Genomic DNA, 16,927 nt, shown 5'->3' with positions numbered 1-16,927 from the left:
TGCTGACCAGCTTCAGAGCTCTAGCCGTTGGCCTGAACACTGGGAGGAAACTGGGAAAAGGGTAAGAAGCAGAGCCCCCTAAGGTTGAACTGGGGATCCTGGCTCTGGATGCTCAGAGCCGCCCAGGGCTGTGCAACTCCGCGGAACCTCTCTGGAACCACGCCCCAACCCTTGTCTCCCAGGGAAGAATGGAATTTTTCCTATCGGGGTCTCTGACCTAGAGATCCAGAGGGTCCACCAGATGGCAGTGCGACTCCTGCCCGGAGGGCACAGAGCCGGCAGTGTGCGAGAGTGGCCACCAGGGGGCCACACAGGGACAACCGGCTTCACATCCCTACTGGTTGCCTAGCAACTGTGATGCAATGGGCTCCCAGTTTGCACCCTCTTCAAGGCCTCCCAGGTTATTTCTGGCAGAACAGACTGTTGCACAAGGAGTGGCCTCAGGAATCCCCAAACTGCTACTCTTAAACCGTGAGAATCTAAAATGGTCCAGAGACCCCAAATCCAGAACCACCCTGGCATCTAGGGGATTGGACTACTGTCCCTGCTTCTCGGAATGCCAGGGATCAAGGAAAGAAAACATTTTCCATTTCCTTCTATAGCCCCACAGCCACTGGGGACACTCTGACTTCTCTAATGGCTAAAGCAAAGTGACCTCCTCCCTCACCTCCCCCACGCTCTCCCTTCCAAGCAGGGGCTAAATTAGCAGTATGTGACCTTGAACCAGACCCTGAGCCTCCCGCTCCCCAGCTGTACTTGCGACGACTCAAGAGGGTCATGATAACATCCAGCTCTGACCTTCTGTGGTCTTGATTCTCTCCCTTTCCCCCAAGAATACTGTCCTTGCCTCAAACCTCTCCCTGGTTTTGATGACCCTGAAAACAGAATTCTTCCAATTCCAGTTGGATAAGCATGACCGGGCAGACCAAGGGTGGAACCAAGAAAGTGAGGCAGACACAAGACAAGGAGTGTGGTTATAATGAGCTCAAAGTCTGTGCCGGTCTGGTCTGTGAACGGGCCTGGGTGAGCCAAGGTCAGTGCCCGGGGCAGAGTCAGCGGGCCACCCTGGCCTTGGTGTGAGGGGCTCCAGGCACATCTCTGGGTTGCGAGGAGCCCGCCGGCCCCGGGGCTGGGCTTTGCCTGGGGCCCAGGTATGGATCACTAAGGTGTCACGGTCTCTGAGGGGCCCGACGGCAGAGGGTCACACAGGCATGTGCAGCTCGTTGTACTCATCCTGGCCGTCCTCGTCAAAGTTAGGCTCGGCATCTTCCGAGTCCAGCTGCAGAAAGGAGAAGGTCGGCAGGAGCAGGGAGGCGGCGCTCACCCTCCGGTTCCCCCAGCAACTCTTCCGGGGGGCAGCCTAGACCTTCTCAGGCCTTGCTGTCTGCAGGCTGTCTGCAAGGACTGGGAGGGACTGCCCCCCCAAAACACTCCCCTCCAGCAAAAACCTTCAGGTCACTGCCCCAGGGACACTCCTGATGATGATAAGAATGACAACAAGTACCTCTTCCCAGCCATCGGGAGCAGTCCTACGCTATACTATACCCCAAGCCCTCCCGCTCTGTGCCTTACCCAGACAGGTCTCAATCCTCACCACATGTCTCTAAGGTAGAATCCATGACCCGCCCATTTATACAGCTGGAATGGAAACTTCAGGAGGTCAGAGAACTTGCCTCCCGTCTCACAACCAGCAGAGGGCACAGGGGGGATTGGAACCCAGGCCTCCCTGAGTCCAGGGTCCTGAGCAGCATCCCTTACCGCCTGAAGCTCCCTGTCCTGGAAGAGCCGGGGCAGAAGACAACGCCTCAGAGGCACCGTGAGCAGCAGCAGGAAGGGGAAGGCGAGGGAGGCGGCCGTGGACTTGACCACCCACAGCAGGGCGATGCAGCTCAGCTGGATGCAGGTGAACAGGTGCATTCGCCACGTCTTCACCTGGGGAGCAGGCCTCCAGTCTCACAGAACAGTGCCCAGCTGGCTCCCACCCACAGTTCCCCGGGTCCCCAAACCTCCATTGTCACACTGTCCCTCTCCAGCCCCGGCATCCTTGCACCCCCTCCCCAACCCCCCAGCTCCCCACCTCCATGCTGCCCGGCCCTACCTTGGTCACATAGGGCTGCTCGGGATGGTGTTTCGCCGGCATGAGGATGAGCAAAAGACGCTGGGACAGCTGGATACCCGACAGCGACGTGACCCCCATGTACAGGAAAATCCCAAAGAGCACGGCCAGCGGGATCCGGCGCAGCACAGCCCCCATGACGATGGACAGGCCTGGAGGAGGTGACACAGACTTCCTGACCCCTCGGACAGCCCCCATGAGGATGGACGGGCTTGGTGGAGGGGGACCGGCTGGGCCTCGTCGCTACGCCCGAGAGAAGACAGAGCCGGATGGAGAACCTGGAAAGTGCTCAGGGTAAAAAGGCTCAGAATGCTACAAGGCAGGTTGGGGTGAGAGCGGGTGCAGCTGGAGACCCAGAAGGGACCTGAGGCCAGCCCGGGAGAGAGAGCCGACTGACGGGCACCGGGTCCAAGGCAGCAGGTCTGCGGAGCGGGGACTGGGGCCTTGCGAGGTGGCTGCTCTCACCCACGAGGCTGGCGATGAGCACTCCGGTGACCCGCTGCTCCCGCACCTCCTGGATCTGGGGCTTGTCCCCGGGCGCGATGGCAGTGCGCATCACCGTCAGGGCATTCACGTGAGTGACCGAGCGGACAGTGGCGGCCGTGAGCCAGGGCAGCCCAAACAGCCCGCAGAGCCCACCCAGGGAGCCGATCAGCAGCAAGTCCAGGTGGAAGCCGGAGCCCTTAAGCAGCCTCCGGGCCTTCTGGCTGACGATGAGCCTGCAGGACGGGAAGTGGGGCTGGGTGGTGGGGAGAGCAGGCCGGCCGCAGGGCCAGGCATGCGCAGCAGGTCCCGCGTTATGCGGGGGGGGGGGCGAGGACCGGCATGGCCTGAAAGGCCCTCCCCAGGGTCTGCCAGCTTCCTCTTCCAAGTTCCCAAAGTGGTGTTCTCACATCGAAGCAAATTGGAGCTAAAACCTCATACTGTGGATATTTAAAATGCCACAAAAGCCAGACGCCAGATCTCACCACACTGTGGTTTAACCCAAATGAGACACATGTGAGCATCACTGGGTGAGAGAGAACAGTGCCAGACTGTTGTGAGGACTGCCAGCGGCCACCCTGCACATGGTAGTGGGGACAGATGGCTCTCCTGTCACAACCCCAGAGGGAAACTGTGCCCGGGGCCATGTGCCCCACCCTTGCCACCAATCCTATTGCCTTCCACTCCTCCCTGGCCTCCCCCACAGAGTCACCCAGCCCTCTCACGCAGTGATCTGTGTCTCCATGAAGATCAGGATGAGGACAAGCAGGGCAGGGACAGCAGCTGCCACCATCATCCAAGGTGGGAAAGGACGGGCACTGCCCAAGGGTGGGATGAACCATGTGCGCTTATGGGGGGACGTCACTGAGAGTCCAGTGGGCACCGTCAGCTTCTGCACGGTGGGAAGGAAGACGGGGTTCAGGGACACGGCCTCCCCATGTTAAGAACCCCATGTAGCAGCTGCTCCCACCAAGCTCTGTGTTCACAGTACCAAGCCTCCAGGAAACCTGGATGTGAACAGGTTTGGGGGAAATTAGTTTTCCATCTCCCAGAGTCCCTCCAAGGATTTGGTAGCAGACAGAGAATGACATCCTTTCTCCCTGAGCCCCAAGAACAACTGTCCTTTGGCCCCCCAGCCCCATACCTGTGCCAGGAGTCTAGGCTAAGGCTCACACATAGCCTCAGACTCCGACTGACCTCATCCGCTGAACCACTCAACTGTCCCCAGCCCGCCCACCCCAGCATGGCCCCAGCAGGTCAGCCCTCCACTAAAAAGGCTGAATTCTGCCTGTGATCGTGACCACTATGGCAATGGGGACGGGTTGTGTCCTCCCTCCCAAGACTCTGGGGTGAGAACCCCCCGTTGGAGGGAGGCAGGCCCTGCTCACCTGTGTGTAGGTGTCTGTAATCGAGTAATCCACTAGGACCATCACCAGAATGGAAATGGGGATGCCAAAATCCCCAATGATGCGGCGAGCCTTGGGAGTGGCCAGTGGGGGAAAGGAGCAAAAGGCGGAAGTGAGGGTCAGGAGACAAACATGGGGACTTATTACTCCCCATTCTCTCATGTCTGGAATCAGAAATCCCCTGACCTGTCCTTCTAAATCCCACAGGTGCCACCCAGATCAAGACGGCGTTCCTGGCCTGATTAAACTTCGCTGAAGCTTCTGACCGGGAAGGGACCGCACAGATGTGGTTTAGGTTCATGGGTTGACCGGGAGAAGGAGAAAGCGCCCCTCTGGAGCACGAAGACTGGCTTGATGACAGGAACTCCCAGGGGAACCCATGGAGACCCCACCCCCGCCTCTTCTCAGCCACGCACCTTGCCTCCCAGGAAGCGGCTATTCCTGAACTTTCGAAGGAAGAAGGCAATGAGAAAGGTTCCGAGCATGAGGATGAGCGACAGCAGAGCCGTGTTGGGCTGGTTCCTAGGGCCAGGCAGCCCCTCGGTGGGGGGCACAGCACTCCCATTCAGCTCTAGCCCAGCTTCCAATGCCCCCTCAGGGGGGTAGAATGGCAGCAGTGGGTGCTCCGTGAACACCTGCGTGGGTTACAAGGTTGCCCTAGCACTCCCCTGAGCAGGTGACCACAATTTTATCAACTTAATTTCATACCACTGTGAGGGGGAGCGCTGACCCCGCCCACACCTGACCAGGCAACAGGGTCACAGGACATCGAGCTGCATCACACACACACACACACACACACACACTCCTCTACAAAAGGAGCCCCACAGCACTGAGAGTGCCCCTCACAAGCACATACTGGCTGAATCCTGCTGGGGTTCTAATCTGTACCTTCTGGCTCTGACTCCTTGCCTGGCAGCTCTGACTTAGCTCAGGGTGTCCCGCCCCCCGGCAATGCCCACACCCAGAAGGAGCCCTCCTCCCTGTCCCCTCTGATCCCAGTGCTCCATGCCTTCCCACTCCCGTGCACCACTCCCCATGGTGCTACCCAGCCCCCACCCATGTCCACCCCGAAGACCTCTCTGGACCTCCACCTTATAGAGCTTGTGGAAGGTCTCGTAGATGAAAATAAGCGAGATGAGGAAGGCGAAGATCTCCTGGGTGAAAGGTGAGATATAGCGGACCAGGAAGCTGCCTTCAGCGGCCACCAGGGCAAGGACAAAGACCACCAGCCAGAGGCCAACCCACACCCGGCCGGTGAGGTACTCCAGGTCCTGGGCTCGGCAGAACTGGAGGCCAGGAGGGAGGTGCGGTTAACCACCGTGGTCTGCCCTGGACATCGGGCCCCATGGGATGGGCTGGAATGGGGGCGGGCGGGGTGAACTCTAAAGGGGGAGGAGGAGAGAGACTGCAGGGACCCCATCATCTGGGCCGAGAGATGGGATATGAGATCCCTGGGGAGGGGCGGGGAGGGCTGTCACCTTGAAGAAAGCTTCTTCGAAGACCAGCAACGGCCCTGAGAAGCCAACTACAAGCAGCGGCTGGGCCCCCAGCAGAGAGAAGAGGACACCGAGCACCGCGGTGGACACAATCAGCTCCGACACACCCATCAGCCCCTCAGTCTTCTCCCCTGGTGCAGGCAAGGGTCAGTGGGAGGGCCCTGGCCTGGCTCCTTCTACCCAGCCCCTCCTCTTCATCTAGCCTACCCTGACCTGGGGACCCAACTACGATAGAGTAGCCCCGTAGGGCAATAGGTCCCACTCCCCAGCCCCACCCTCCCACCTTCCCCCCCCTCCACCCCCACCTCCAGTCACAGGCTCCCCGACCCCTTGCACCCTTCCTGCCCCCTCTCAATGTATAGTCCCCCCTGCAAAAGTGATGCCTGAGACCCCCTGACCACAGACCTTGCAGGTGACACTGGGTCCCCTGACCTGGCCTCCCCTGCCCCTCACCTAGCAGCCCCCCGAAGGTGATGGCAGGGCTAAGGGCGGCAAAGTAGATGAAGAGCACAGCTGCCACGCACTGGGAGTGCAGGGCGTCTCGCAGGTCACTGGGGTAGTGTGGGTACCGACGTTTCACATCTCGCACAAGCCCCCCAAACACCGAGCCAGTCCGCAGGAGGGGGTCGTCTTCAGGGGTTGCCTCGGAGCCCCCCAGCTCCACTGACAGCTCTGGGGGTGCAAGGAGCTGTTGGAGCACAGACCACCCCCTCCTGCTGGGGGGCTCTGGGCTCAATCCTTCCCATCAGGGACTGGAAGCTGGCATACAGGAGTTAGGGCTCATGACCTTAGGAGCTGCAGTGGGCGGGAGGGCAGGGTACGGGCCCCAAAGGGTCTGACCTTTCCCGGGGGCCACATAGCTTCCCTGGGTGGTCATCTCCACTTTGGTCTGTTCACGCTCCCGCCGCTTCCTCAGCAGCTCCCGCTGGAAGGCAGCCACGGAGCGAAGCAGGTCACGGCCCTCCACCTCGGATGGAGGGATCACAATGCTGCCATCCAGGAACTCACTGATGGCGCTCAGGAGGTCCTGCCGGTCATCCGCCTGGTAGGCAGCCTCGTGAAACAGCTGGGGCAGGAGAGGCAAGGACTAAGCGGCCAGAGAGCCCCTGGGAGGGCTTCAAGGAGGAGGTGTTGGGCCATCACTGACCCAGAGGCAAGGTGGGTGTGTCTGGCCACATATACAGGCCCAGTCCAACTGTCAAAATATTGACTCATGTGGTACCTGGGTGGCTCAGTGGGTTAAAGCCTCTGCCTTTGGCTCAGGTCATGATCTCAGGTTCCTGGGATTGAGCCCTACATTGGGCTCTCTGCTCAGCGCGGAGCCTGCTTCCCCCTCTCTCTCTGCCTGTCTCTCTACCTACTTGTGATCTCTCTTTCTGTCAAATAAATAAATCTTTTTAAAAAAATAAAATAAAATAAAATATTGATTCGTGTCCTCGCTTGCCCGCAATTGGCCACAGCCCTGAAACTCTGAGTGCCTTCTATTCCCCTAGGAGCTTCCAGACTTTTCCACAATGCAACAACTAAATGGGCAATACCAGGCATAGTAGGGGCCCCCAGAATCATTTTGTCCAGAGAGCTCCCACCCGCTCCGCGTTCGTCAGTTAGCGTTTCCAACATCGCCCCTGGCTAAAGGACCTTCCTGTCCCAGCTGAGAGAAGCCACAGCAAAAATCAACATATCCAGCCCTCCCTTTCCAGTCTTAGGTCATATCCAAAATTTGGGAATCTGGGCTTTTTTCTCCCCCTTCAACCACCTCCCCTTCTCACAGCCCCAACCCAGGCTCCCTTTTCTGCCTTTGGCCAACAGCTCCCTCCCTCACCACTCCAGAGTGCTGCCTCTACCCAGAAAGGCCTCCAGGGCCAGGAATGTAGGCAGTGAGCGACAGGGGAAGAGGAGGACCTCAGGGGAACAGGCCTAGAGCACCCAGCCCAGAGTCTGCAGGACCCACCTTGTCAGACATGAGGGTGGCAATGGAGCGCCCAAGCTCGTGATAGTCAGTGCTGGTGTGGCTGGGACCCAGCATCACAAAGAGGAAGCGAACAGGCACAGGGACCTCGAGCACAGACTCCAAGAGCACGGCCTCATTCAGGCGCACAAAAGCTGCTGCCGGCTGCTCCAGGAAAGGCACACACCCTGGGGGGAAAGTAAGGCACAGGGCACTGAGCAAAGAGGAGCCGTCCAGGCTGGATCCAGAGAAAAACATCTGGGGCCACCCTGTACAGTTGAGCAGGTGGTGTGCTGCACAAATAAAGCCCAATCTAAAGAAACCCTATTCGTGTACACATTTGTAAATTGATTATCATTTACGAGTAGAGGAAAAGTTAACAACCTCCGAGAAGGAGTCCTTCTCTTTAATTCTCACAAAAGTGCTCTGTGGACTAGCGGCAGTCTAAGATAGCGGAAAACCAAACAGGAAGCAGAGAACTGAGAAAGAGCGAGCTAGGGGCGAGACAGGCTATGAGGAAAGGCAGGGATGCACTGGGGGCCTGAACAGGTTTGGAAGGAGCCTGCTGGCTGGAGCTGAGGACAAGCAGAGCGCAGGGGAAGCCCACACGCCCAGGACCCCCTTCCTCCTCACCCACAAGCACAACAGTAGCCTCAGCATCTTCGGGGATCTTCTCCAGCAGCTTCAGGCTTTTTCCCCGGTGACCTTCTCCCCCAGGCATGTGGAGAGGCTTCTGAGGACGCAGAACTGGAATAGGGCTGGGACCCTGACCGGAGGCCGTGGCAGGCCTTCCCATCCCTTGCTCCAGCCCTGGACTCTGCTCTCCGACCCCCAGAGGGGGGCCTCTTTTTTCCCTCCCCAGCCAGGAAAGGGATTGTCTGTGATGCACCCCACACCAGGAGGAGACTGCTCAGGCTGTCGACTCCCACCCCAAGCTGCCCGCCACCACCTCTACCTTGTCTTGTTGAAATGGGTCCCCTGGGTCTGCCATATCACCCCATTTAACCTCCTGGTTCTTTAGGGCAGGGGCCCTCATGCTTGTCTCCTACAGATCCCCCCACATCCCCCACAGGGTACCAGGCATCCAACCTCCCCTACCCACTCATGGAAGCCAGCGGCGGCCTCCAGAGAAACCAGAAGCCCCCACAGTCCCCCAGCCCAGGTCCGAGCAAGGCGACTGACCTCCTTGGCATCAGGGTCATGAGGCCAGAGTGGGGCTGGCTCCCCCACATCATCGGCCATGGTGGGCACTGCACCATCAGGGCCGTGGCTGGGGGTGGGGTGATGATTCCCTAGGACTGAGTTCACGCTGGAGCTGGATGGGTTTCGGGGAAAGAAGCCAGTGTCCTTGTCATCGTTGGGATGGCTGTGAAGAGGGCAGAGGGGCAAGGCCAGTTAGGAAGAGAGGCAGAGAAACGGGAGGGTCAGGGCCTCCACCCCTTCTGCCTCCATGGAAGGAAGAACTTTCTAATGGCTGGTCCTGTCCCAGAGTGAATGAGTAATAAGCTCCCCATCACTGGGGTTATTCAAGCAGAGGCTAGAAAAACCGCACATGATCCTGGAAGAGCACAGGCACAAGAATGTGCCCACCGAGGCCCCCCACACTGGCACCTGTGTTTCAGTAGGAGGGTACGCAGGACGCTGGCCCTGTCCTCCGGACGGATCTGGTCAGACACGATCATGGTCTCCACCACGAGATGGGCGATCCCCGGCAGAGTGGTCTGTTCCAGGTCCAGGAGGGCAGCTCCTGGGGGCACAGTTTGGGGAGGGTCCCATCAGAGAGAAAAAGCCATCCCTGTCGCCTTGCTCCCCAGGTCCAGGCAGACATGCCGGGTGACCCAGCCCTCAGTGCACACGGCAGGTACTCAGTGACACCTGGCACCAAAGAGCCAGACACAGGGATGTGCAGAGGGAACCTGGAGCAAACCAGGGAGAGGAGTCGCTGGTTAGCATTGGACGCGGGGACGGGAGCCTACAGCGGCACAGCCTGGCCCCTCCAGCTCACAGCTACGCAGGTGGTCGGACTCCACATCTCCAAGGTGGCAGCCAGACCTCGCCGGGACACAGGCCCCCAGGGGAGCAGCATCCCCAAGCTGGACAGCCTGCTGCTAGCCGAACTCCACGGCCGGCGAAGAGGGCACACAGCCCAGGGCCAGGCCTGCAGGGTCCCTACCATGGGCGATGGTCCTCCGGAGTTCCAGAAGGCTGCGGAAGGAGAGCGAGGCCACGTGGGGCTTCCCCCAGCGCTCTGTCTCTTCTTCCACATCCTCCTCAAACTTGATCCAACGAGCCGTCTCCCGCCAGTGGGGCTCCTGGCTGCGGTCCAGCGTCAGTTCATTCAGCTCCACGAACACCTGAGGCAGGAGCCCAGGGTGAGGGTCTGTGGCCCATGGCAGGGGAGGGAGGGGAGGAAGGAGGGGAAGGAGGGAAAGGGAGGCCCAGCCCTCAGGCCCCTGTACCTCATGAGGCCTCCGATCCAGCTTCTTCTTCTTCTTCTTCCTGCGCAGGATTGGGGCCAAACCCCCCTGGCTGCCCCTCCCAGTCTGCGTCCGAGAGGGCTTCTTCACCAGGTGCCGCCGCACACCAGGGTTGTCCTCCAGCCGGTGACCTACAGGCCAGGCAGGCTTGGTGGTCCTGGGGGTCCAGCTCAGGGCCTCACAGTCAGAGCCAGCCCTCCAGCCCCCTCCCCTGGCCAGCCAGGGGCCATGGCCACACAACCGCATAAGCCAGCACAGACATGTCACAGACAAAGACATGCAGGCCCAGAGAAGGGGAAGGACTATTCCATAGGAACACAGGGGACCACCAGCTAAGCCACTGTCAGAAGGCAAATCCCAACTCGGTCCAAGCCCCGGCTGCCCAACCTCCCCCATGGCCACTGCCTCTCATTCCAGAGCACCATGACCCACATGAAGTCACCAGGCCCCCAGTCCTTTCCCTATGCCCTCTCTTGGCACCCAGGTCTCCCCCACAGGTACACATCTGGCTGACTCAAGCTGAGCTCTTGCCCTTCCTCCCTGCTTGCCCCTTCCAGGCCAGCAGCCACAGAGAGCCCAGTGGACCGCTTACTCACAGGCTGGTTCCCCGGCCATGGGGCTCAGCTGGCCCTGGGGGGATTCACACAGATCACCATCCTCAAGGTCCAGCACCAACATTTCTAAGTCCTCTGAGGCCAGCGAGTCTCGAGGGCTGGGGGCCGGGGCCATCCAAGGGCCCTGGCCCTCCGTGTCCCCAGGCCCAGGGCTCAGTGCCCTCTTGGGCTCTGTGGCCTCCTCCAGCAGGCTCATCGTTCTCCCGGTGGCTGAGCCCTTGGCCACTGCTCCCCCCGCTCAGCCCTGGCTCTCCTAAAAGGTGGGAGCCTGGATCAGTGGTCTTTGTTCAACCCAAGCCTCCAGACTCCCCACGGCCCTGGGCTGGCTCCCTGCTGCTTCCAGCCCCCACCCTGAGTCTGTAAACACGCCCTCCCCTGACCCCCCCCACCCCACTGCTGCCATCGGATTGTTCCTGTCCCTGTCCTCAGGCCCTGGCAACTTTCCATGACGTACTGAGCTCAGAGCCCTCCCCACCAACCCCCGCCCACACACTGTGCTTCCAAGAGGGAGGGAGGTGGGGTCAGTGATGCCCCCGGCCTGGGCACAGAGCCCCGTGAGTGATGACAGGTGGCACAGAAACCAGGGCACTGATAAGATGGAAGGAATGTGCCACAATCACGGCCAGGCCCCGCCGAGGGGGGTGCGAAAAGTCAGGGGACCCCGATGTAGGAAGAAGCGGGACCTAGAAGAGTGGCTCACCCTCAAGGGGCCTGGCGTGAAGACGACAAAAAGAGTCTGCCCTGAGAAGAGGAGCCCTGCGGGGAGGGGGACATAATGTCTCCAAATGTCACGTGGAAGGGGGGGTTGCCTTATTCAGGGGGTGACTCAGAGGACAAAATCAGGACAGAAGGGCAGAGGTGTCACAAAGGGAAATCTCAGCTCTGGCAACCAGAGAGGTGGCTTGGTGAGGTAGTGAGCTCCCCGTCCCTAGCCACATTCCAGCAGACAGGGATACTGCAGAGGGGACTCAGCACCGGGTTGGGGAGAACACAGAGCTTCTCCTAGGTTCCCCACCTGTGGAGCGCCCATGGGGGGTGGGCCAGGGGGGCTGCCACAGTGTGTCACTCACTCTTCATGTCATCCAGGTCCGCGGAGCCCAGCATCTGGGCCTCTGCCTCGTCAGTGGGCACCTGCTGCTCCGGGCCACCTGGGGTGCCCAGGGCACTGCCTGGGCACAGCCGCTCCCGCAGGTCATAGCTGGCTGACGGGCTCCACGGCCGGCTCTTCTCCCCAGTGACTCGAGAGACCCGGGCCCGGGGGCTTGAGGAGCTGAGGAGGCACCATGGCAGCCTTGGACTTGACAGGGAACCACGGTGGAGATGGGCCAGGTTAGGGGGTTCCTTTGTCCTCCCCCAGCTTGGGGTGGGGCCTGGAATAGCCCCCTGGGCGCTAGACACAGACTCCTTCTGGACAGAGAAGGAAGCTGACCTCTACCTCCCTGTGCCCATCTCACCGCCCCCCCCACTTCCTGTCTGTCTTCCACTTTTTATTCCTGTCCTCCTCTCTAATGACACCTTGTCTCTTCTCCTTGTCAATCCTATGAACAGAGACAGGATGCACCCCTCCCCCCTTCCTCTGTTCCCTCTCCTCTCCTCCCCTCTTCTTCTCCAGGGTCAGAGCTGCGGACAGTCGCCAGAGTCAGAAGGGAGCCTGGGACATGCTCTGGGCTGGGCTGGAGGCCAGTACCTGACTGACTGCTGGGGGCTCTTGTCAGAGCAAGGGCCCACCGAGGGCAGGGGCTTGGTGAAGGCAGCCCTCCCAGAGAGCCCAGGACTGTCATCCTCATCACTTCCAATGGAGAACTGTGGACAAAGCAGCATGCCCTGGGTTCCTGCACCGGGGCTCAGCCCCCAACCGCCCCCCCACCCCTCTGCCTCCCCAGGCAGCCCCGGCCCCCTCTGCAGCATCCTCTTCTCCCCCCTGCACCCCTCCCTGAGGACTCAGCCCTCCTTCAGGAACAGACCCCTACCTTCGCTTTCTGTGGGGACCCTGAGGGCAGGGGTTCCACAGGTTCTGCCTCAGATTCCCCTTCCTCTTCCTCTTCCTCTTCCTCTTCCTCCTCCTCCGCTCCAGCTCCCCCCTCCTCCTGGATGGGAGGGGTCCCCTCCGAGGGGGGAGCCGAGGTTTTCTCCTTCTTCCTCTTCCTCCTGCTCTGCCGGGCAGAGGTGGGGGGCAGTCGCCGCAGCTTGTGGGGTGGAGGCAGGCGCGCCGAGAGCGGGTGGTGGGTGTGGTGGGATGTGTGCCGGTGAACTGGGGGTGCAGGAGAGCTGGTTGGGGGTCCCCACGGCAGAAGCGGGCCCCCTCACCACCCTAGGGGCACACACCTTATTCTAGCTCAGGGTCTCAAACAAGGGCACCCTAGAACTTCCTCAAGAGCCAGCTCCCCCCAACACCTGTGTCCTTGTCCTGCCATTGGTAAGGCCTGGTAGAGTGGGGGAACGGGAGTCAAGGAGAGGGCAGGCTGTGAAAGTGGGGCTGGGGGACATGGGAAGACACGATAGAGCAAGGGGGGTAGGCAGAGTCAGAAGAGCTGAGAGAGGTGAGGAGGCAGAGAGAAGAGAGCAGGGCTGGAGGTACAGCAGAGCCTTGGTGAAGATGAAGGTCACCGAGGGAGGCCTTGGGCCCATCTCCCTACATCTCCCTCTGCATCTGGGGCCCGGCTCCCCTGGAGGGTGGACAGGCGATGGGTGAGTGAGGCAGGATGACTTAACATGGCATGGTGGCCCAGCACAGCGTCCCGCACAGCGTCCAGCACAAGATGGCACTGGGTGACCAAGCCAGTGGTGAACACGGTGATGGTGGCAATGAAGGTGATGGTGGTGAGGGCGGCCACACTAGGGGGCCCCGGGCTACCCACACTCAAAGTCCCGCTCGCTGTAGCTGCGGCTGGGCTTCTCAGGGTCCCAGGCCGGGGGCTTGCTGATGAGGTCCCCAAACCTGCTCACAGCCAAGGTCTTGCCCAAGTCATCGTCCTCCTCCTCCAGGTCTGGACTCAGAGGGGGCTCCTCCAAGGGCACACGGACCTGCAGGCTCAGACAGCCTCTTCTAAGAAGGACCCTTGACCCAAGAACGCCCCACATCCACCCCAACTCCAAACCCTGGCTGGGGGTGGAGAAGACCAGCGGCCTCCATCTTCAACAATCCCCTCTCCCTGCGCCCCAGCCTTGGGTCAGCCTCCCAGGACCCTAGGGCTTGGGGGGAGAGGGGGCAAGAGAACTGAAAAAAATACCAAAAGGCCCTCCCTTTCCCCATCCCCTCTAGCCCAGCTCCATCCCCGGATGTGGGGGTCCCAAGGTCGGCCAGAGGACTCCCCTCTCCTCCTTGGGGTCCCTCCTTCCTCTTCTCCCACCTCCGCGCGGCAGTCACCTGGGGTAGGGGGGAGGCGCCCCCGGGCGGCGGGATCACTCCGTTGGCCATGGCCGGGGAAGCAGCTCGGGAGCCTCTCGCTCACTGAGGGACCCGCGACCGGGTTGAGAAGGGGGCGCTGCGGGGGCCTAGTGGGGAGCCCTGGGGGAGGAGGGCGGGGTCAGGAGCCTCGCGCCGCCGCCCTCTCCCCCTCGCCAAGCCCGATCATCCGACCGCCTAGGCGAGGCCCCGCCACACCCGCGACACCCGGGGGACCCGGCCCTGGCCCGCCGCGCCCCGCCCCGCCCTGCGGTACCTCGGGGCTCCGGAGCGTGCGGGGCCTGCGCCGGCCGCCGCGCCCCATCTCCCTCGCGCGCGCGCTCGGGGGCCTGGCGCCGCGCAGGGCCGCACGGCCGGGGGGTCGCCCACGGCGGCGGCAAGCCGGGCCAGCCGGGCGGACGCAGGCGCCGGAGCCCGCAGCCCGGGGCTCCACCTCCTCGCGCTCGGCTCCGCAGCTCCGCCGCCGCTGCCGCCGCCAGGCCGCACAATGGGAGCGGGCGGGCCGTGACTCACCCCGCCCCGGCCGGCCCGGCCCCCACGCGCGGGCCCCCGCAGGACCCCCACCTCCCACCCCCCACCCCTGCCCACCAGCCCCTTCCCCGGGGCGTCCCCACGCAGGGCCCGGGTCGGGTGCACGGCCCCACATTCCCACAATCCCCAGGTCGCTCTCCCACTTTGCTTTTAGTCTCCCCTCCCTCCCCTCGGGAGTCCTGGAGGCGACCCCTACCCCACACAAGCCCCTCCAACCTTGGGAACGGAGCTCACAGCCACCGGAAAGCACCCACCACCTGCCCCTTTGGTCCCAATATGGGCTCAGATGCCTGGTTTCTGCCACCGGCCACCACCCAACATTTGACCTTGGCACATTACCTCCCCTCCGGGTTTCCCCCTCCGTGGCCCAAGGAACCTGGAGTAGGAGTGTTCCAGGGTTCCATCCGGCTCTAAGATTCTGTAGCTCAGTTTCCACGTCTCCTCTCCCCTCCTCCACTCCCTGGGATCACATCTCCTTTTCCAAGGGCAAAGGTCTCTGGAAGGACTTGCTGGATCCCAATTTGATCTTCTGGTGTCTGGCTGAAAATTGGGCACCTAGCACAAGACTACATCCATTGCAGCCCCCAATCTGTGTGCTGAAGCCAGGTCCCTGAATCCTTGGGAAGACGGGAGAGGATGTGGGGGTAGAACTGTGGAGGGAGCTAATGGGCAGAAGAAGGTGAGCCAGCCAGCTCCAGAGAGGGAAACCCACGCCTGCAGAGAGGGGTATGGGGGACAGACAGGGTGCTGGACATGATGGACCCCTCTGCGTGGGAAGGAGGTTTAACCCTGTGACCTTTGACGTGTAATAGACCCTCTCCCACCCCTGCCCTCATCTGAGTCTCAGCTCAGCCCAAAAGATTTCTACATTCAAAGCCACATACGAGGAGAGGGGAGAGCAGGTGGCGGGTCTGTGAACACTCACTGCCTTGGCTGGACCCTCCCCACACTCATCTCAACCTTCCCCCAACAGACACGCAGAGAGACTTACCACCCCACCACAGTCACAGCTGGGAAGCAGGCTGTGTGTGTATGTACAGGTGACTGTCGGGAGCCACAGCCATCTAACTGCCCCCCCAGCCTCTTCCATCAGAAGAAATATGCTTGGCCTTCTCCCCACCAGGCGTTGAGAGAACGAGATGAGAGAAGATGCTGGTGAGAGTCAGCTGTGTAAGTGGAGGTGTGAACTGTGCTCCAGAACTCGGGGGGGGCGGGGCGAGACCCACCTGGGATGGCTGGAATTGGGTCCCCACCAAATGTATATGCTGAAGTTCTGATCCCATGACCTTATATGGAAATAGCACCATTCGGGGGGGCCGTTCAGGGGAGGTCGTCCTGGGGTAGGATGGGCTCCTTTTCCAATATGGCTGGTGCAGTCACAAAAGGGGGAAACGTGGACACAGACGCCTGCTCAGGGAGGACTCCATGGGAAGATGGAGTCAGCATGCCACAAACCAAGGAACTACCAGAAGCTGGGAGAGAGGCCTGGAACAGATCCTTCTCTGGCATTTTTAGAGGGAACACAGCCCCGCTGACACCTTGATCTCAGCCTTCCAGCCTCCAGATCCCTGAGATAATGAATCTCTGTTGTTTAAGCCCCTTAGTTTGTGGTATTTTGACAGCAGCCCTAACGTGCCAATACACAAGCCCAAACCCTTACACTCCGAGTCAGTCGGCTGGGTGCCGAGTCTCTAGAGGATTGTTTACAGAGGGCCCTCACCTCCCAACAAAAACTCAAGAGCCTTGGAGCCTTCCCCAGTCGGGAATATTGCAGAGGACTCTCCCCGGTCTACCCGTGACACCTCAGTCCTCCTCATGGCCCCTCAAGCCAGTCCCTGGCTTCTAGGCGAGGAACTTGAACAGCAGCTACTTGAATACCAAGACAGCCTGAGGAAGGTCCTGCCAACCTGGGACCCCAAGTGTACTGGGCCCTGGACACCGTTCCCTTAAAGAGACTCATGCCTCTGAGGCCCCTGCCTTTTCCAGGGAGCCCGCTGAGCACAGTCTTCCTGGACCATCTCAGGCTCCCACCCTCTTCCCAGGTGGGGACTCCTGACCCCGCCCGGGAGTCGGCAGCTTTGGTCTCTAGCCTGGAAGTCCCTCCCCTTCTCCCTGAGTTGCTGGGATGATGGGGTGACAGCCCTCTCAAAGAACCCTTAAGATGCTCATGTTCATCTCTCCCTCCAGGGTTGGACTAGAGGAGAAGCTGACCGCCACTCCCAACTCGTGCCAGCTCATGCAGTTGGTCATCCTCGAATGCTTGCGTTATTCCCACTCAGGTGTCCCGCCCTCCTGCTTTTCCAGTTGTGTTCTCCGGCACCTGTCATGTCAGTCCCCAGGACAGCGTTCCCAGACAGAGTCTTTATTCCTGTGACAAGAGTGTTCCCTGCATACACAAAGAATGGTCACTGTGTGTGAGAGACAAAGCGGACGGCAAAGGGGACCAC

At 60.9% G+C, this 16,927-nt stretch overlaps 1 protein-coding gene across 6 annotated transcripts; it reads right to left on the bottom strand.

The window, feature by feature from the left end:
• Positions 1–957: 957 nt before the first annotated feature.
• SLC4A3 (solute carrier family 4 member 3) lies at positions 958–15,114 on the bottom strand. Of its 6 annotated transcripts, none has more exons than XM_047722045.1 (23): positions 14,820–15,114; positions 13,911–14,051; positions 13,402–13,567; positions 12,514–12,794; positions 12,231–12,346; positions 11,614–11,840; positions 9,912–10,060; positions 9,626–9,806; positions 9,064–9,199; positions 8,635–8,818; positions 8,086–8,185; positions 7,456–7,640; positions 6,345–6,570; positions 5,958–6,176; positions 5,487–5,635; positions 5,100–5,294; positions 4,422–4,640; positions 3,988–4,077; positions 3,325–3,491; positions 2,582–2,835; positions 2,099–2,268; positions 1,759–1,932; positions 958–1,279 (listed from the first exon to the last, which is right to left on the bottom strand). In XM_047722045.1, exons 2-23 carry the CDS (start codon positions 13,959–13,961, stop codon positions 1,202–1,204), a joined length of 3,717 nt encoding a protein of 1,238 aa, XP_047578001.1. In that variant the 5' UTR covers positions 13,962–14,051; positions 14,820–15,114; the 3' UTR covers positions 958–1,201. The 6 variants fall into 6 exon arrangements, with proteins under 6 accessions (XP_047578001.1, XP_047578002.1, XP_047578004.1 ...); XM_047722046.1 differs by lacking the exon at positions 14,820–15,114 and adding an exon at positions 14,697–14,714; XM_047722048.1 differs by lacking the exon at positions 14,820–15,114 and adding an exon at positions 14,206–14,416 and having other exon boundaries at positions 5,100–5,162.
• Between the last annotated feature and the right edge of the window lie 1,813 nt (positions 15,115–16,927).

This window comes from Lutra lutra, chromosome 3 (genome assembly GCF_902655055.1).
Source record: "Lutra lutra chromosome 3, mLutLut1.2, whole genome shotgun sequence".
Classification (NCBI taxonomy): Eukaryota; Metazoa; Chordata; class Mammalia; order Carnivora; family Mustelidae; genus Lutra; species Lutra lutra.
The sequence above is the reverse complement of the archived record's forward strand: the minus strand, read 5'-3'. Positions and strand labels throughout refer to the sequence as shown.